The following is a 21,383-nucleotide window of genomic DNA, read 5'->3' on the forward strand; positions in this document are numbered from 1 at the left end:
GACATGTGTTTTGTCTTCTTTGACTTGCAGCTTTCAAACTCTTAGGGACCAGAACTGTCTCTAATGTACTTCTCCAGTAACACACAATTAAATTCTGCTCCTTGATTAGGATTTCTTAGTGCTCTGATTACATAAATAACGACAATACCAAAAGAACAATTCCTTTGCACATCTGGTTCAATGTAAGTGGAACTATAATATTATACTTGAATGCTGAACAATGTATTTTGGCCTATAAATTCTGTTTCAGTAATATCAAGGAAATATATTGTTCTGCAGTTCAAAGGTTGCATTCAATTGTGAATTCAGTACAGTTGTGAATTCTGTTGTAGGCTTTTGTTTAACACTTTGAATGTAACTTCCTGCTTCTTTCAGCTTTATAACACATACTAGAGTATACTCTTCAGCCATATGCTTTACACATGGCAGAAGCTTGCATCTTTTGTCCTTATAGCCCTCGACCATTTTCCAAGTCTGCTTTCCTCCCCATATCATTGTTGATCCTGTGCTCCTTTTAGAATATCTCCTGGAAATCTTCCTACAAGAAGAAATTCAATTTCTTTTCCATTCTGTATTCTGCTCCATCAGTTCTGGTGGCCCAGTCTGCCATCAGTAAGTCAATAGTACTTACCTCTCTTTGTTCACATTAATATCCATGGGAAAAGTGGATATTTTCCTGACAGTGGGTGTTGAAAAAGGTATAAAATGAAAAAGGAGCTGTAGTATGGACTGTGAGGAAAGATCAGCAGATAGTGGAGCTTGCTCTAAGGGGTTTGTACAGTTTATTGAGGAACTGAATTCTCTCTAGGATAATTTTCCTTTAAAACCTGCAGGCCCTCTGAAATCATTGCCTTTTTGCATTAATGTTTTTAAAAGATAACCTTTCCTGAAACTTCTTGTATTCATTGAAATTTTGAGTTTCAGTTGTCTGAAAGCTGCTTTATTTTTGCATATTGCTACTTCTCCCTGATGGTCTGTTTAAATGCCTTTAACAGAAGTACCAGGAGAGTTAATTTTTCATTGGTTAACTCTGTTCTAAATGGGAACTGTTAATGTGCCTCAAACAGAGTATTTGTTTTTGTACAAATATGAAGCTTTACTTTAGTGTTACAAATTCTGGTAACTTATCCTGAAGACAGAACTGTGTATCTGCAAATTGACTTAGTCATGCTACAGATTATTTCTCCCAGCCCCTTTTACAAGCAGTTGGTAAAAAGCCATCTGGCTCACAAGCCATGTCTGTTCTATATTATGAAATCTTTAAATAGTTGCCTTTCTGCATTCTTATTTGTCTTTTGAACCACTCATTTACCTCGTTTTTGACAAGTACTTTTTCAGAAAAAATATGGTCTCTTCTGTATGCCTCAGAAATAAATTATTAGGTATTTGGCCAAAGCCAGTGAGCCAAACTAATAGTAAGTTACTTAGGCAGTCAGATTATTTCAGTCAAGTTGGAGTGTGTGTATAAAGCAACTCATTTGTGTTCTTGGTTAATATCATCCAGTTCCAGTGTATATGTAAGTCCATGTGTATACATAATGCAGAACATTTAACTGTGTTATTTTTAATTTTTTTTGTATTTGTATTTATTGTGTCCTATATACATTGTTTTGCAGAGTGAATTCAATTCAGTTTAGCTACATTCTTGGAGTGGGAGATAAGGACTTGTGTAACAGCAAAGTAAATTGGAAAGTAATGCCTCATACTTATTTTTAATTGTGATTCAGACCTAAAACTTTATAGCAAATCATCTTGTGTTCTTGTAAAAGGATAGGTTTCTGTCAAATGGAGATAAAGTGTATTCTTGGTCTTTGTGTCTGTAGGGATTAGGGCAGTAACTGCATTTAATTTCTGGTGATGCTTTCTCCTCCCTGTGGTCACTGATGTATTATTTCACTGAATATTCAGGGAGGAGTTGAAATGTCTGCAGTGAATTTCTTGAGCCTGAATGTAATTCCTATTACTTTACTCATCTTTAGGCTTGTCAGAATAAGAGTTTTTCATATCTGTTTTCTTCTAAATATAGAGGGGGCCAACTAGTTGTGTACATTGAGAATTTTAGTTAGGCACATGCACATATATAGTGCACAGAAAAGGAAATTTTGACAGAATGAATAGTACAGTTCTGTGGAAAATGTATTTTTTTTAATGTCCAGTTCTTGAGCTGTGTAACCCTGACTCCCTTGAACAACATGGAGTGTAAATTGTGCCACATGAAAACTGGAATGAATTGTTAAGTACTATTTGCCTTTTCTCTGTCATGTTTTTAAGACTGAAAGAAGTTTCTGTGATGAAAATCTCCCAGACTGGTTATATTTAAAGTGGTGCAACCAATGTCAATATTCCTGATTGGCATTTTTCCTTGTAATGAGGTGATTTACTGTTTGTTCTTGCATGTTCCATGAATATTCACCAGTTCTGTTGCTAAGCATATTGATGTGCTTTGCACTTACTTATCACTTACAATTGGTTTCAGGGCTATCTAATCTTCCTCCCTATAGCAATTATTCTTTATCTATCAGATCCTCCCTCTTACTCTACTTCAGGGACCAGGAGGGGTGTAAGCTTATTAAAGATTTTTTCTCATTTGATCTTTCACTAGTTAACATGTCTCTTAGGTTATCTCTGTAAATGATTTTGTTTTGTTAAATTGGGAAGTGAACAGATCAGAACCATTCTGTGCTTTTGAGTCAGTTACTGTTTCAGTTTTCCTGAGTTTTCCTTCCCATAGCACCTGCTTTAGCTTAGACCATTGTGCTACTGTAAAAAACAGTAGTGGCAATGTGTCCTGTCTTCTAACTGTCAAACTTTATTTTTTCTTTATTATGGCTACTGTTGCAGCATTTGTAAGGGAACTAGGGAAGTGGCTGTCTTAGAGTTCCATGGGAGTAAGTCGAGTATGGACACACTCAATGACGAAAACTGTTTGTAGGGAAGCTATTTCTGTTCATTCCCCAGGCTAGAGGTAAACATTTCTGAGATGCATTTTTTATTTGCCAAACTGACTTCAAAATCTAGGTTGAATGGGGGTTGAGAGGGGGGAGCTGGAAGGTGCTGTGCTTAACTAGTGTCTAATATTGGCCTTAAAGAATGCAGATATCAAAACTAGAATATTTAAATATAGGATAATATGTTAAATTAGCTATGTTGAATCTTTTTCAGCTAGCTTTAAATCAAGACAGGACAAGAATGCGTGCAAATTTTATTCACATATTAATTGTTTACCTTTTAAAGATTATGTAGCCTTTGACTTAAGTAATTTTTCAGTGTTAATTCTTCGTGGAGTTATTTTAAATACCAAGATGGTGTTTTCTACCTCAGCATGTCCTTGAGATGCAAATGATGAAGGTTGGGAGGATATATACTAGTATATCTGATATGTTTGGATAGTACCTAAGTTCTGTGGGAATCAACTATTGCACGTGAACTAGGCTGACTTGTGGCCTGAGCTGGTACTGCCTTTGTTATATTCCCATGATGATGGACTTGGGATGTAAAGAGGACTTCAGAATGTATCTGTGTGCATTAAGTTAATCAGGAAAAGTGATTCTTGGGAAAATTAGGAAAAATGTCTCTTTTTCAGCTGGGAAAAAATTAGGGAAAGTGCTTCTAAGATTTATTCTAACTGTTATCAAAGCAAAGCTTTAGGATAGGTCTGTGGAATATTAGATTTTATAATCATGCTTCCTTTCTCCTTTATATTTTTCATTATTCTATATCAACAGACTCCTTAAAATCAACCACAAAAAACAAACCATCAAATAATTTTTTTCTCTCTATTTTTTCTCTGTCCTTAAGCACCCTACTTTTTAAAAGTGCAAGTATTCTTTTTGTTTACCTAAACTTTAAATGCAGAATAATCATAGATCTCTACTTGGTCTTTTACAGAATTGAAGCTTATTATTTCTTGACTGGTTTAGGTCCTGAAATTACATTCCTCTTTAGCAAAAGAATAATCTAAGACGGTTTTTTGCTTCTATGTTTGGGTGGTGGGTTTTTATTGTTATTGTTTGTTTTGCTTTGTTTTAAATCTGTTATTGTTTTTAACCCTGACAGGTCTTATATTAGCCAAGTCTGGAGGTATCTTTTTTTTTTTTTTTAGTGAGAATGGTAATAATGTTTTGCATAATATTTCTTTTCTACCATAGGAGGTTTAATCCTATGGATACTTGGGTTAATGGATAAAACCTAAAGAACACATGGAATTTTAAGGAGGAAGTGAAACCTGTATCTGTGGTAGGTAGTTACAAGATGTTCCAGTGCCTTTGGCAGTAACAACTTTTTCTACTCTAAAGATTAATTATTTTGTCTGCAATTTTTGATTATAATTTTTAAAATTCTTTAATTTTACGCAGACTAGTTTGTGCATAGTTAGATATCTTATTTCAGAAAGTACTTAATTGCCTTGTCACAAGACAGAAAGTGTTAATTACTTATCATCACCACATCTTTCCTCTGACATTACTCTCTTAATTCACTTGCTGTGAAGAGGCAAGTGAGAAATTTAATTCTCTTTTTGTAGCTTCCCAGTGTACTAATCAGCAAGATAACCTTTTGTATTAAGGTGCCAATAAGAAGCAGGTACTTGACAATTCACTCAATAATACCAAAAAGACAAATACGTGATGTCTGCCTATGTGTTGATTTTAGGGTTTCAGTATTTTTGTTGTTGCTGGTTTTTGTGTTTTCTTTGGTTTGGTTTTTTGATTGGTGTTTTTGGTTTTGTTTGATTGTGGTTTTTTGTTTTTTTTTTTAATGTTTTGAAAGATGAGCCAGGGTAGTCATTCCCAGAATATTTTTCAGCTAGATGCTTTATGTATTCTCTGTATGAAGTTAACCATTTGTTCTTTGCTTGTATGGAGAACTCTAGTGATTTGTTGATTTTGTTAAAGGTCACGTAGCTTCTTCTAAAATTCTTTTATGTTATATACCCTCATTTTAAATGTGTGTTATATAGTAACAAAGGAATTTGAAGTACTCTTATATTCCTTGTTGGAGCATTTTTGTTTTTAAAAAACAAGCATTATTCTTAAGGAAATTCTGTCAAAATTATTTCAGTATGCTTGTTTGAGGTCTCATTGTTTTCCTGTTCAAGCAGTTATATTTCTGATTACCAAACAGTGCTTATGTGCCTTGAAACAATTTAATTTCTGCCCCTTCATTCTGGTATGTTTTCACTCATAGAACCAAGTCTTCTCTGGTTTATTCTGTATTTACTCTGCATTTTACATTTCAAATGTTGAATTGATTTGTCCTTAACTTCTTTCTTTTAACAGTAGCTGCTGCTGCCCCTTCCCAGTCTTCCTTTATAATCTTAATTCACTTTAAATTCTTGATGTTTTCCCTAGCTAGCCTTTTATAAGATTTTTTTTAAATAAAACTTCTTTTTGTTGTACAGTTTAGTCATCTATTCTGTACTTCCAGGGACTGGAAATACAGCATCTGTATTTTAACCTGGTGTTTGGAATAACACAGAAAAGTGAAGAAGAGGAAGAAAGATTTTTTTTTTTAGCATTAGCCATGGTTTGGTTGTCTGGGTAATTCTTCAGTGTAGCACAGTGCTTAAGGGCTTTGAGGGATTAGTCTCTGTGGTTCCACAGAGAAGAGAGCTGAGTTATCAATGACTTTGTAAAATGTCTCTCTAGCATGCCTGTTTACAGAGAGCAAAAACGATCCAGATTCTATTTAATTTTCTTTTTTTTGTCGGGGGAGAAAATCTAGTAATACCATGAACTTCTGTTGCTCTTCTGGCTTTTTGACCCCTTTCAAACTGTGATTTATTGTTAGCATTCCACCGAAGTCAAAACAACCTCAGATTTCTGAGGTGAATTACCTCTTTGTGAAGTTACTGTCATCATTACTTTATCGGCTTTCAACATAAAATCTTGTCATTCCAAAAATATGCAGGGAAGTAGGCATTAAGGGATAGAAAGGGAAATATGATTGGCAGTATTTCAACAGCAATTCAGTTTCTGAGTTACTTTATTGTGAAACAGGGAATAAATACACTTTGAACAAAGGAACAGTTTTGTTGGTGTCTGTCCAAGTCACCTTTTTTCTAGATGCTACCTGCTCTGTAAAGAAGAACTTGCTTTACATTAATGAAAAAAACAAAAATTAGGATGGAATCACTCTTCAGTAAAGTGATGTCTTTTCATGCACACCCTTTAAATATCATGCTTTCCACCTAATGTTCTGAAGTTAAAAATGTTCTGAGGAAGGGCTGAGAGAGTTGGGAATGTTTATCCTAGAAAAGCAAAGGTTCAGGAGGAGTTATATCGATGCAAATAAATACCTGAAGGGTAAAGATAACAGCCGGAATCGTTGGTGCCCAGTGACAGGCCTGGAGGCAGTGGGCACAAAATTAAACACTAAAGGTTCCATCCGAACATCAGCGAACACTTCTGTACTGTGAAGATGACTGAGCATTGTCAAGAGTTGGGCAGAGGTTAGGGGTGGCTGCTTGTTTTGTTTGGATTTTGTTGTTACTTGTTTTGGGGCTTTATTTGGTGGGGTTTTTTTCTGGTTTTTATTTGGTTTTGGGTTGGTTGTTTGTTTTTCCTAAGGAACATACTACCTAAGTTATTTGAATTTTTCCCAGGGCAGCATATAATTTGGATACATGGGGTACTAGAGCTACGTGCTCTGCTGTGAACAGAACTAGTGTATGAGTAACCTGATCCTGCCTTACCAGGTTCTTATGGCTTACTCTGTAACACTTTCTTTTCACTAGTGTAAGAGATTCAGCTGGCAAAGATATTTCGTGATAAAGTTGAGAGGGAACAGCTGGTTATATAGCACTGTATGTAGAACATTCAACTTCACATACAACGAGAGTAAAAGAAAGAACTCATTTTCACATTTTCAAAGACGCTGGACTCTAGTTTTAGAATGAAGAAAACTGAGGAGAAATATCTGTAGTGTCAAACCTTTGCTTTTAGTAGAGAAATGCAATTTCTTCAAATGATCTAGGTTAAGTCAAGCTGCTTGCTGATTTCAGCAAACCCTGAAGAAGTGAAGGGAAGAGTTACTTATTTTTAAACATAAATGCAATGTTAATAATGTGTTGAGAAGTCAGTATTCTTTGTAGCAAGGGAGAGGTACACAAAGTATATATTAGTTCCTGAACGGCTTTCACTAGTTAACTCATAATTCTATTCTAACTAATTAAATGCTCTGAGATGACTCTTGCAGAAAGCTGAACTTAAAAAAAAAAAAACTCTTTGGAGTCCAGAAACTCAGAATGACAATCTAAATAGCAATTAGTTTAAAATGCTGACTTAGTTAAGTTTAATTTTACCTAAAAATCAGAAGTATTTGAAAATGGCAGGCCAAATAAGTTGATATTAAACATCTTGATAATCTGCAGCTTTGAGATGTGTTCCTGGATTTAGAAAGACTTTTGATTTGTGAAATGATAATTGTGCATAGAGTTAACTTGAAGTATCTGCATAAAAATCACAAATTTAGCACTCGTAAAGGTATGGCTGAATCCAATTCCCAGGAATCTGAAGGTTCTGAACATTGGAAAAAACCCATAGTAATTTAGAATTAGGAGTTTGATCTTAATGAATTGAAATATATGTGCAGAATTAGCTTTAACTTTTTGTGCATAATTTTAATATTTAGCTAAAGATTTCTTCCCATCTTTAACAACTTCTGCAATATTTTTGCTAGGTCACCCTGAATTGTTTTCCACTGAGGGTAAATGGAGCTTTTTTAGCTTTTGTGTATAACAAGCGCTCTTGGAATCATCCTGGATGTCCTATATTATGCTCCCCTGAGACTAATATCCTTCCAGTATAAAGGTGACCTAAGCAAAATGTACTTTGAGGTTTAGCTGCTGCTTTTGTTGTAGAATCTTTTCTCTAATTCATAATTCAACCTTTTGATATTTCTCATTATGTAATGAATTACTTCCATGCTTATAAAGAAAAAAAAGTAAAATAAAATTGTAAGTGAAAAGCCTATAGTCGTATAAGTCATCTTACCTAGGCTTATTTCTATAAAACTTAAATAGTTTAACTTTTGTTTATTTAATGCAATACAGTAGGTATTATCTTTCCTGAAATTAGTTGTGCTCTTGTTTACACTACTAGAGTCTTGCTCTGTAGTTCATATTATTGATCTGATGAGCTTTATTTAAATCAGATGAACTTTTATCTTTAAATGAATGTAAGTTACTATAAAGTTTGTGACAAATTGTGAAAATTTTGAAAATGATTAAATAGAAAACAGGGTAAATTTCTTCTATTTTGAAATCAATTGTCAATTTTTGATTGTACTTGGTGGAAATTGATGATCTTTGTAAAATCAGCTGGACAAAATACATCCATGTAAACCATTATGCCAGTTATTTTCAGTGTTGCATCTTACACAGTGTAAAAATATTAATGTTAATGCTTTTATAATGTTCAGAAAATTACAGCTTCATGTAATAGGAAATTAACCAGATTTTTCTGATTCTGCTAATAGAACAACTTATGGGCTAAAATAATAATAATTTAAAAAAAAAGAAACAAAAAACTACAGTAGTTTTGCTTCTCTGTTCATTTATCTACTCAGCATTAAAAGGACATTTTTTAGGTCTTATGCCACAATGTAGGCATTTTACATAAAGATGAAAATTAGTGTCTCATTCCAAAAAGCAAATCCTCAGTCACAGCTAAATGACTTTGAGTCAATGGAGCATAATATTAAGTCAGTCATACTGTGCCAGCTTACATGGCTTCTTAATTATGTTCGGGCAATGGCTTTTTGTAAATAAATAAATAATCTGAGAAAGAAAAAAAAGTATCTAAACAGATTTCTGTATATCTTAGTTGTTAGTAATATTTGCATTAGTTCATGCTTCTCTTTTCTTGCAGAAGAGAAATTAGAGAAGAAAATATTTGCTGTACTGATAGTCATTCTCAATAGAAGAATTAGTTTATGAGTGTATGGCTGCAGAATAATGTGTTGCTCACTGGAATATTAAGATACTTAATCCAGGAGTTCTCTATTAGGCCTAGGGTTGTGAATCAAGAAATCACAGTTTGTAGCTTTGACATGACCCATGGTTTCTATTCCTGTTTAAAGACAAGTTCAGAATAGAGACTAAGTATTTTTGATAAAGCTACTGGTGGTGCTTTCATTAATACGAAGAGAATAAATTTTGACAAAAGTGAAATATATTTAAATCTTTTTCTCCAGGTTTTAGATTAGCTTAGAAAATATTAGAGAGAAGAGTGAAGATGCAGACAGATCAAAGAAATTACCTTTAAAGTCCATGAGCTATTTGAGATCTTGTTTAGAAGACCTATACAGGAAAGTAGCCTTCTATCTTCTCCCTTTTTAGTGTGTAGGAAATATTATATGAAATGATCTAAATATATGCCATTATTGTGTGTTGAGTTTTACAAATGATAAAAATATTTTTATATGTTCAAGGATACTGGTATGTTGGTAGCATAAATTACATTTTTATGCAGACATCAGGTGACCAAGGGACAGCAGAGGAATGAATGCCTGTAAAAACACTTTGAATGTTGAATCCATCATCTTTCTGCCACCAATTTAATGGGGTCAGTAACTGCATATCTGTGAATGTTTATCAGACACATTTTTAGAGAAGTTAACTGTTCTTACAACATACTGGGGAAATGTGTTTATTAGTGCAATTAGTTTCTCTGTATTATTATTCTTAGTGTAATTAAAGACTAAAATGGAGACTGTTAAATTAAATTGGAATTTAAGCTACATGCATTAGATAGATTTATGAGATAGTTTACATGCAGTATCAGTACAACCTTGTTTTGTGGTTTGCTTTTTGTTTGTTTGGTTGTTTTTTTTTTCCACAATGAGTCTTGTCCTGAAATAATTGTGTACAGAGCTAGCTTTTCTTGGGGATTTGATGCACCTGAGTGAACAAAGCAGAATTTTCATCAAGGGTGGTTTTTCAATCTGCCTTAGCTAGTTTTGGTAAAATACACATAAAGGAAACATGGAAGTCAAGCCATCTTATTTTTTTTTTTAAATTTGCAACATCATTTCAGAAATAGCTAACAAAATCTATAGTTAGCTCATCTCCAGTAGCAAATGTAATATCAAATAATTAATTAGAAACTCCTTTCCTTTCTTTATTTCTTTCACTACAAAAACTGAAATTTGAGGTACTGGAGTGAATTGGAATTTATCAGGAAAGGGGACTGGCTCAGTAATAAACAGTGTTTCAGCCTTATTAGTAGATTGAGTCTCTAGCTAATTTATACTTTTCCTAGTATAGGAATCTCATGCTACTGCTTTTGACCTAGTCTTTCTAAAGCTGAGGTCTTAGCCTTCCAGGTTCGCATTTTGAGCAGTATTCAGGACCCTATTACATCAGAAAAACCTGAAACTTCTTCTGAAACCTGAAAGATGTAAAGTGTTAGAGCTGGTGTTTTTCAAAGGGAAGGAGTTTACTTTGAACACTGAATCACTGAGTAATATCATTGGACTTAATTCTTTGCTTTTCTCCAATAACTCCTTATGCCTTAGGTTGCCTGTGTCACGTTATTCCAACAGAAAGCAAAGTATATGAAAGGATGTCTAAAGAAGAAATTTTGAAAATATCAGGGACATCCACTGGACAGACAGAGCAAGCAGCGCTTAGGAAAATATGTGTGGTATTTTGTTTTTTGTTGTTTGGTACCCCCTGCCCACAACAGTCTTTTTTGGACTGAAAGAAATTTTAAAAATCGGGCCAAGAAAGATTAGAAGTCAAGTGAGGCAGCACATGTATACAAGGTGATTCTTGTTGTTTATGCTTAGTCTTGTAGGCACTGTGTCTTGGGAGAATGAATAAGTAAAGCTGTGTTTTCTGTAGCTAATCTGCTAGTCACAGAATATGAAAGGGAAGGCTTGTAGGTGTCAAGCTCTATTGGGTTAAGAAGCAGAGAGGAGATATGGGGGATCACTGGGGAGCAGTCCCTAATAGGGAATTGCTTCAGGTACAGATGCCAGAAGCTTGGCTTACTGGGATCTTTAGTTTCATAACTTGTCACACTTAGCTTTTTGACAGGTTGCTTGGTTGTTTCATCTCATCACTGGAAACCAAGATCTATAATAGATGAAATTTACCTTTTGCTTCCTTCATGACTCAATAATAGAGAAAACTGCAAATGGAAAAATCATTTACTAGCCTTAGGGATAAAAGAGGAATTTTTTAGAATTGTTTTCCCAAGCAGCTTTTTTTTCAGTGGGGAGTGATCATTGCTTAACAGGATTGAGGAAAAGATACCAATGACTGTCACTATTTTAAGAGGAAGGACAATTTTTGTAAGTGATTGCTTTATGAAGTAATCCCATTTTCTAAAAAAAATAACAGCTTTACTTGTGTAAGAAAATTCCTGGATTTTGGATTTTCTCAGATTTTTAAGGGTTATTTAGTTTTGTAAGAGTGTTGATGTGCCATATATTTTCACTTGCGACAAAATAGTGTAGGAGCAGCAAGTAACGTTGTAGTTCTGTTTGTTTACAGAAATGAGCATTCATTTTGTTTGCACACATAGTCATACATGTTCTTATATTCTACTTATGGCATCAGCTAATGAAAATAAGTAAATGATACATGGCTGCTTCTTCATTCATTGATTTAGTGTTCTCAGTGCTTTTACAGACTGTTATGTGTTGATCCTTTCGTAGCTATTTGCAACATCACACCCAGAGTTTTCTTTTTACAGGAAGAATTTCCTTTGTCATACTTAGGGTTTGGGTTTCTTGTTTTTTTGTTTGTTTGTTTTTGGGTGTTTTTCCCTTTGGTGTTTCAACTAAAACCCTTTCAGTTATCCACATAAATCTAGTAAGTGCTTAGAGGAATTCTGTAAATTAATAGATTTAAATATATGTCGAGTCTTTACTTGCAGAGACTGTGGAAAGGAGCAGAAAAATAGAAATCTGGAGTGAAAATGAGGTAGTGTCCCTTGTTTTCTGGATTTGAGTAACAGTTGTTGTGTCTGTCATCACAGCATGTGTTTTGTTAGATCTAGCCTCTCTCTACTTCCATATTTTCTCTGGCAGAAGACTCTTCCCAGGGGGTGGAAAGAGGCAAGTTAATAAAATTTGTAAGTGTCTAGAATCCTAATGAGAATTCACTTTGTTGACAATTGTATGTATGGATTGTATGGTTGGACAATAAAGGGTGAAAGAAAATATGTTTGGTTTCAGTATCTTCAAAGCAAAACCAATTTGGTATAGACCATTGTCTTTTCTAACAGTGCTTTCTAGGATATTGGTAGATTATTTTTCTAAGGGTAATATAAAAATTTTGCCTTTTCATTCTGCGTGGTTTTTTGTCAATTTTTCTTCACTTTTCAACACTTTTGCACTGGAGAAAATTTTTGACTGATGTAGAGCTCATGCTTTTATTCAACAGTATGTTTTTCTGTTTTCTACACTTCTGTCTTGAAATAAATAATTTTCTTACAAAAATATCCAAATTAGATTCTGAATTATCAAATCCTTAAGACTGGTCTGCTGGCTTCAGTATACATAAAACACACTTTACCCTGTCCCCTGCCTGTTATGACCAATTTTCTGAGTGTAGTGTCTTTTAGGTGGGTGCCTTTTTGATCCAAAGCTGAATTAGACAAGTGGAATTTAAAAATGTGCCATATTTCCTTAAGACTCAGCTTTAAAGTCAAATACATGGCTAAAATGCAAACTTCTCAGATTTCTCAGATTTCATTATTAAATGAAATGAGGAAATATTGCTAGCTTACTCAGGAGCATATATTGTGAAAATATTTTGTAATAGACAAAACCAATATCAGACCTTCATATTTTTCTAAAGACTTACAAGTCAGAAAGACTGCACTGTGAATTCTAGAGATCTCATTCCCAAAGTCTCTTCTATTAATTACTCTGCAAAAGACATCTTCTGAAATAAAGTGTACAAAATATTGGTAGGGTATTGAAGTGCAGTCAGTTACCTAAGAGAAGTGTAGCCTATAGCAGAATGTTTTATGAGTCAAGACACTATCTGCAGTCTATTTCATAACTTTCTATTTGAAAAAAATAGATTTCTTCAGAATGCAGTGAAGCATGTATATACATTGTACCTAATGACTACACTCCTGAAATATTAGCTTGATTTTACCTAGTGTAGTACACATATAAAATGAGTGCAGATACTAGCTTTTTACTTGTGCATATGGGAAAAACCAAACAACAAGAAGTGATAAAAGTGGTTGAGAACATTATAGTGAATAGTGCACAAGAGCTATGTAAAGGTGACGTTACACATGGCTGGATCCAATGGAATCAAGACTAATTTTTATTGGCAACTAGCTTCCAAGTGAAACTAGAATTGGGACTTCTCTGACTAAGATTCTTCTGTATAACTATATTTTATAGAAGCAAATTATGTAGCACTAATAGAGCTGGATTTTTTTCCCTCTCCTGTTTTTTTTTTTTTTCTTTTTGTCAAGATCATGCTTTTGCTTTCATAACGTTAATGCTATTTCATGGGTTTCTTTTCTTTGAATAAGGACTAATCTGAAAAGTATTTGTTTTTCTGTACCAAGTAGGATATTATGCATCGTTCCTCTGTTAATATAAAAGTTATGTCTTTTTATTAGTTCTCTTTGGTTTATCTTTTTGCTTGAATATTTAAAGCTTTTGTATATACTAGTTCCATCCTTTTTAGCTCCTTGTATTTTATTGTGCATTACTGGCTGGAATGCCTGATGCAAAACAAGTAAATCTTTTGAAATGAACAAAGATTTAATCCTGACACTGCTAATTGAAGGAAGTTCTTACAAATGTGTAGGCTTAATTTTTGTGTAATTTGCTTTATGATACTTTTTAAAGAAAAGAACTTACGTAGTATCTTCTTGAGGCAAAGCCACCAGAAACATAGGTCTTTTAGAAGAAAAAAAATTATAGTTTTAATTCAATCATTGATATTCTCACGATAAACAGAGTTTTAATTTCTCCTTCACATTCATGATTACAAATACCAGGTAAATTCTGAGAACACGAACAAAAACAAAAGGGTTTTTTTATTGGGTCAAGTAAATGCAGGTATTTCAGAGCTATTCATGATCCACACTCATCAAAGCTTCTTTTGCACTCAAGCCTTCTGATGACCTGTGCCTAGGGGGGCACAGCCCCTAAGGGGCTCTGATAATTTTGAAGGTGGAAGTTCTGACAGGCAAAATATAATTTTTCTTTATCCTTGCAGTTCATTCCTTCCTTCCCCTCAGCTATCTATCTCTACTCTCATTCATAGCATTACTAATTTGTCAAAGTGTTACTAGATGACCTAATTTTTCTACTCTATTCATTTTTTTAAAAAACTCAGAGTAGCCACCTTGTCTCCTTGCTCAGTTGTTCTTACACAAGTTGTTCTTACACAAATATTTTGTTTGGCATTTACCTGTCATCAGGCTCTCTTTTTTGAGTGTGTCCTTACTTCAATGGGTTTTTTAAGCTGGTTTGTTCTACCCCTCCACAGTGGAGCCTGACCAATTCATAAACCCTTTCACTAATTTGTGTGTATTTTAACAGAGTTCTTGCATCTTCAAGTTTTCTGAAGTTAGTTTCCTCTTCATTTGATGTGCCTTCCTCACTTTCTGTTCCTGTCTGTCTGCCTCCTTCTCTGTCCTTCTCACTTTCTCTCAGCACTTAGCTTCTGAGTTGTAATATTCCAGTGTTCTCCACTCTTATTTTTAGCTTTTATTTGATAAAGGCAGCTTCCTCAGAACCAGTGGGCATGGAGCTGAAGACTTATACCAAGATAGATGCATTAATCCTGGTATGCTGTATGCAGCAATCCACTACAGCATGGTCAGTACAACCTTGCTGAACATAGGTAACTTAGGAAACTAAGCACGCTGTTGAGCATGGGTGGAATCAGATTTACTTGATTTAAAAAAAAACAAAACCCTAAATAGATTTTCATAGGAATGGTTAGATAAAGAGGGCTGTCTTTTAGTATGTCTCATAGCTTGCTTTTAAATCATTTGTGTGATGGAATGCTTTCAAGCAAAAGACAATACACAAGCAGATTTTTCTTATACAATGGTAGTTCAATCAAAATATTTTGTGCTTCTCAGTCTTGAGATCAGCTTAAAACATTGATCTCATAATGGAATGTAGCTAGATGAGTTTACATGACAGTGCAGTCTTGTCTCTAAAATATAAAACTTGCATGAATTTAAATTCAGTATGATACATTTGTAGGAAATTCTAAACATAATAACTATTTCTCTCTCTTTGTAGGTACATTTTTCTTTCATCTTTATACTCAAGTGACTGACAATATCCTGCTGTGATTTTTACTAAATAGAATAAATACAACATAAGGCTGTGTTTTCTAAAACTTCAGTTTTTTAAATGAAAGTTAAGTGATTGCTGTACTGGTAACTTCCAGTTAAGCAGTGATCCTTACTCCTTTGTCTTTGGTAGCAACCTGTTTGATTTTATTTTATGTATGCCTTCTGTTTAAGACCACATTGAGTTATTCTTTTAAATACTTAGTCTCATTGGCTACATGAAAAACTAAATTATGCTATTAGCTAAACTCTGCTACATACAGCTATATATAACTTCCATCTTGAGTCCAGAGGAGTTTGGAGGGTGCAAAGGCAGAATACAGATACAAAACACTTAAATTTTAAGCTTAAACATACCTCATGCTTGTCCTCAATTACAGAATCTTCTGGCTGAGAAAGTGGAACAGCTGATGGAGTGGAGCTCAAGGCGTTCAGTCATCCGCATGAACGGAGATAAATTCCGAAGGTTTGTGAAGGCTCCACCTCGTAACTACTCTGTGGTCGTGATGTTCACTGCTCTTCAGCCACAGCGGCAGTGCTCTGTGTGCAGGTATGGTGACCTTGCTTGTCTTCCTTACCTGTTTTCAAGTGAATGTTGGAATCAATGTGCAGTATGCCAAGTAGGGTTGTTCTTTGCATGGGGTAGATGCTCACTAATCAACTGGCTCGTGTGCTTGTTACAGCATCTTTTCAACTGCATTTCATCCATGTGTTACATTTTAGAATTCATCCGGGTTTTGATTTTTAAATTGCAGTTTTAAAATGTACGCAGATGAGGAAGACTTTCTATTCAAGAAATCAGCTTTATTTTATTATCAGTTAACCATGATCTTTCCAAAGACATTTTGTGACAAAAGTGATTCATTACCATTTAATAATATGGCACTTCAGTGATTGCTTCAGTTAAGAGATGCCCAAGGTGCTTGTGCAGATGTCTTACACTCTGATTTCACAGGTTTGGACAGTTCTTACATGCACATTTTTTCATGAGGTCATAGGTATTGTGGAATACTGTCTGTCGCAGCAATTTGATGTGTTCTGGTAGCTCCATTCTGAATATGTATTAGAATGCCTCTAGTAGTCTTCTAAGTTCAAGATCTCTCTCGGCAAGTCCCTAGTGCAATAAGTTAATCCAAAAATGACTAATGATAGGGAAATAGGGCCAAGGCACTGAAAGGTAGTCATGCACTTAATTACCTCACTAAATCAGAAACTGTGCTAATAAAACCTTCTTCAGCCAAAATATGCATTAGAAATTACTGTGTTTAGCAATAAATGGGATTATTGAGCAGGGAGCTCTAAACACTATTTAAATAGGTGGCAGAATATTTTGTAAGACTATGAAAAATGTAGGCTGTATATGAGGTAATACTATTTCTTGTTTTTAAATACATTTATTTAAACTATATGCAAGGTTGGTAAATGTATCAGTGTGTTAGATTTCTGATGTGTTGGAATGTGGCATTTACAACTGATACTTTAACTTGGGTATCTGTAATTGTCTATGTTTTTTATTAGGTTTTTGGTTTTGATATATTAATTTTCTGTCATTGAAGTCAGGTGGTCAGTTTTGAGGGAGAGTATATAAATTGTCTTTCCACTTCACCCTCCATATATGGACTGTGAAGCTGAAGGATTAGGTACAGAAATTGTCTAACATTCTCAGATGAAGTTAATTTTTAGTTCAGTAGTTTCTTTTCTGTTGTTTATTCTTTATGTTGCCAGAGTTCAGCTTCAGGAGATGATACAGGAGTTGAAAGTTTACTGTATTGTTTTATATCATTCCTTATTGCCAGTGGGTAAAGCTACAGGAGATGCACCAAGTTCAGCTTTATAAGGGTCATTGTATTTGTCATTATAATGGCCATGGCAAATTCTTTCCATGTTCTACATGTAGGTCTCTTGTAGGGCGTGTTAAATAACATAAATATTGGCTAATATTAAGGAAGTTTATTTTGCTTGCAACTGTATATTGTTTGCTGTACTGAAAAAGAGCTTACAAACTTCATCTTAGGAAAGACCAGACTAGATATCTTTTACAGTAGCAACTGAAAATCTTTAAGTATAAAATGATGGAAAAGTCAGCATACTACTTTCGGTTGGGTTTGTTTAAATAAATGTGAAGTTGTGATCCACTTGTTCATGTGAAATAAAAGGAATTTAATGAGGTTGATCATACTGCACATAAAACCATTATCAGGAAAATTGACATTTTCAAATCGATGGTTAATTAATGGACAGGAGCACTGTAAGGATATATAGAACTGAAATGCATGCATTACTTGATTGTTAGATATTCACTAGCCACTTTGCCTAAAGGCTAAATTGATTTTTTAACTTAATCTGTAATGTTCTGTGAAGATGCTCTTGTTCGAGATTTAAGTTAACTGCTCCTAGTCAAAATATTTTTGGAATAATTGCATAGAGAGAAAAAATCAACATCATATTTCAAATATGAAGAAGCATCTAGTCTGAAATCTTTGAGTAACTTTTTCACAAGAATGAAAACTTTTTTCCTCTCTAAAAATTGAGCGTTGTTGGTTTATGCACCACAAAACTGTCAAAAAAAAAGTTTTCTTTTCCTTTTGGTGTGTAGATTTGACACTTCTGTATTTTATCTTTCTATGATACATGTGGAAAGCTGACCAAATTTATCTCAGACAATCTGAGGATTTTCTCTGTACAGCAAGGAAGATGTTACAACATCAGTCACACAAATCACACGATTTGTGAAAGTGTATGGAAATCATATCAATTTAGTGTTAAAATGCTGCATACAAAGAAGTCTTTGGGACACTAGATATTTAGATAAAGCTTTTGTATGTAAAAAATATCCTTTCAGTCAATCCTGTCTGAATCAATCTAGTCCTAGCACATGAAGACTTCTGAAAACCAGCAGCTATGTATATGTATTAGTACAGCCCTTAGTCACACTTCTAGAGTTTTTTTTCAAGGAAATTTTGTCTTTATTCTAAAGCAGAACTCTTTTATTTAGTTTTGTGGACAAACAAACAAGTTCCAGTTTTCTGATCTAAAAGAGTATTGAAAGACATCTGATGCCTTTACAACTGTGTTAGTGGTAGCATAAATGTCAGTTTTTCTGTCATCCCAGTTATTTAAGTCCAACATGACACAGCTGGTGTTAGGAAATAGAGTAGCAATAACTGATGAGCTGTTCAATGTGCTCTCAAACAGAGCTGGAATGTGTTTCTAATGGCTTAGGATGGGGTTTTTTTCCATGCATGTTTGGAAATGTGTTTGATTAAACTGTTCTGGTTCCAGGAAATTAAACTTTGTTAGTTTTAATTGATTTACCTGTTACTGCTGGTTTTGGTGTATATATTCTTCAACAGTACATTGGAAGTAGATACTGAAAGGCCCTTTGATGCACTGTGATGATGAATCAGTTTGGATGAGCAGTCAGAAATAATCTCACTCTAAATAGTGACTCCTCAGGATGTAAGACTAGCTTCCTTTTTCCCTTTGTCCTTAGGTCTTCACTCAGCTAAATAGTTTATCTCTGTTACCCACATCAGTCACACTGCTAAAAAAAAATTACTTACGTATGTAAGAAGGAGAAAAAAACCACGTTCACTCTGACAGGAGTATCTTCATAGAGACGGAGGGACTGTTTCTCAGCCTGTACTTTGTATTGCATACAGGCAAATGGTAACTACTGGACTAACTTGAATGATTTTGGGGGAAAATTTGCTTCTGTGCCTTCCATCTTCTTGCATCTTGCAATCAGCTCCCTCATTTTATTATCACTACACTTTTCCATAGTGATAGCACCTTTTACCAGCCAGAATTCAGTAACTCCCCCTGCCTCACTTGATTATTAGTGTTTTGATTTTTACCTACTAAAGGGCTTTAGCTCAAGCCTGCTGATGCTGACTGCTCCTCTACATCTTCCATTGTTATAATTAGCTCCTTTTTTGTTTGTTGCTGTACCATCTGACCACTCCATAAACACATTATATGAAGTCTTTTAGTTTGCTTTCTAAGCTTTGCTTCTCTTATCTGACTGGAAGAAGCAACCATCTCTGCTTTGATTACAGGTGCATAGAAGAGGTGTTTTGTTTATCAAACCATTCACAGTTTTGTCTGGTTAATTTTTCAAATTCATTGCTGGGGTATTTTCATTTAGAAAGGGATATCTGGGTCAGAGGAATGAGACTGGTCACTTGAGCTTTTCCCCAACAGCTTAAGCCCATCAACAAAAAGATGCATATTTTGTGTTGTTTTTTTTCTTATTGTTCCTTCAAAAGATGAGAAGGAAATGGAAAAATACGTGAGAAGAGATTCCAAATACTTTTGTTAGCATCTACCATATCAGTGAGACCTCCAAGAGGATGTTTTTTTAATTCTGAAAAAAAAAGAAAATCATTTTGTTGGTTTCTCTGCTTAAAAAAGATCTCAGAAGACGTCAAATAGCTGATGCAAGAATAGATCAACAGCAAGAAGAATTGTGACTGTCAAGGATCATCATGAGAAAGATGAAACAGGATCCAATGTTTTAGTTTTTTGTTAGCTGATAAAGAGCAGATAAGTGAGAAAATCATTGACAGGTCTCTTAAATGTAGTGAGACCTTTTGTTCAATGAAGGAATAGGAAATTTGGAACAAGCTGTTGAAAGTTCTGCAATTGCTTTTCCTGTGCACTTCAGGACCTTGATAGAAGTATTGATGAGTCCTTCTTAACAAGGCAGTGATTTTATTCTTGGATCATAACGGACTCCTTATTCTTCCTGAGATCACAATTTTTTATTCTTTTACTTTGCAGCTTCTACAGAAGAAGACCTCATAGCTTCTTTTCATCTGCAGAATATTGAAAATTTCACGGGATGCTGTAAATAGAATAGCATAGATTTTAGCTTGCTTTCTCCTTTTATAGATACCTAGATTGCAAAATCTGCATGGTTTTCAATGTGTTTATACTCTCGGTTGCGTTTAGTGAATTTTCTGGACACATTTGTAGATTTTTCAGTCCTTCTCATCAAGACATGAGTCATCTTAAACAAAATCAAATGAGCATTCTGAATTAATTGCCTTCTTGACACCGAGAAGATGTCAAAATATGCGTTTAGCCCCTTGTTCCTTCAGTTTTGGGGAGCACCATTGCAAACAAAAACCACAAGTTGTATTGGAAGTAAATTGCAGCACTGATCACAGTTTACTTTAAACAGATGGATATGAATGTGTAAGTAACCTGGTAGTACATTCTGTGCCAACTGTACATTTTTAAGTATTGTACATACTGTGCCAGAAAATAATGCTTTACTACTTTCTTTCTCAGATAATTCCATACTCTTTTTTTCTTTTCCTAATATTGTTTGTGTTTTCCTCACTATAATGTCAGACCAATAGAATAAAATTAATCTCATTAAATATAGCTCAAGTTATACAAATCTGATTAACTGCTATAGACACACACATAATTAATATTTTTAAATAAAACTCTTAATATTTCATGAGCACCTCTTGCATAATGGAAGAATTTCTGTAGAGCATTTGCTTAGCAGCTTACTTTCCAGTATATTGAATTTTCTGAGTAAATCTAATAGTAGCATTCCCTTTTGATCTGGCCACTATTTTCTGCCAGCTGGTCAATATTACAGTTGTTGCTAGCTCCTGTATTGCTATTGTAATGAAACTCTAAAGAGGTGACTATAGCAGCAATAACATTCAAATCTTCTCTGTCTATTAAAAAATCCTGTCAAGAAAATGAGCAGTGCTAACATTATATTCTGTTGAGTGCAGACCAAGTGTAGTTCTTTGCTTTATGCCTTTATAGATTTTCACATAATTATTCTAGTAATTTTGTATAATTAACATTACTTCCTAGAAATAAGCTGATAGAATGAGTATGAACTAATTATAGAGATAGGTAGATAAAAACTTGACAGTTGATATTGTCAAGTTGATAACTGATAATTGAAGACTGAGTTTTTTCAGTCAAGTGCTTATGCTTTTTACTGTTATTGTGTCTGAGAAGGAATGAAACCAGTGCTACAAAAAGTTACTAATGTTATTCTATCAGAAATTTTTCGATTGGAAATTATATAGTGGTGTGTAGGATGATCTTCAGTTA

The 21,383-nt window shown here is 34.2% G+C and overlaps 1 protein-coding gene across 1 annotated transcript in view; it reads left to right on the forward strand.

The window, feature by feature from the left end:
• Positions 1-21,383, forward strand: part of TUSC3 (tumor suppressor candidate 3) — a 107,540-nt gene that overhangs the window by 21,601 nt on the left and 64,556 nt on the right. Inside the window, exons 3-4 of the mRNA XM_014311875.2 lie at positions 14,692-14,773; positions 15,674-15,843. Of these exons, the coding sequence (XP_014167350.2) occupies positions 14,692-14,773; positions 15,674-15,843 (252 nt within the window). The remainder of the gene's footprint in view (positions 1-14,691; positions 14,774-15,673; positions 15,844-21,383) is intronic.

The sequence above is a fragment of the Geospiza fortis genome, unplaced genomic scaffold (genome assembly GCF_000277835.1).
Source record: "Geospiza fortis unplaced genomic scaffold, GeoFor_1.0 scaffold40, whole genome shotgun sequence".
Classification (NCBI taxonomy): domain Eukaryota; kingdom Metazoa; phylum Chordata; class Aves; order Passeriformes; family Thraupidae; genus Geospiza; species Geospiza fortis.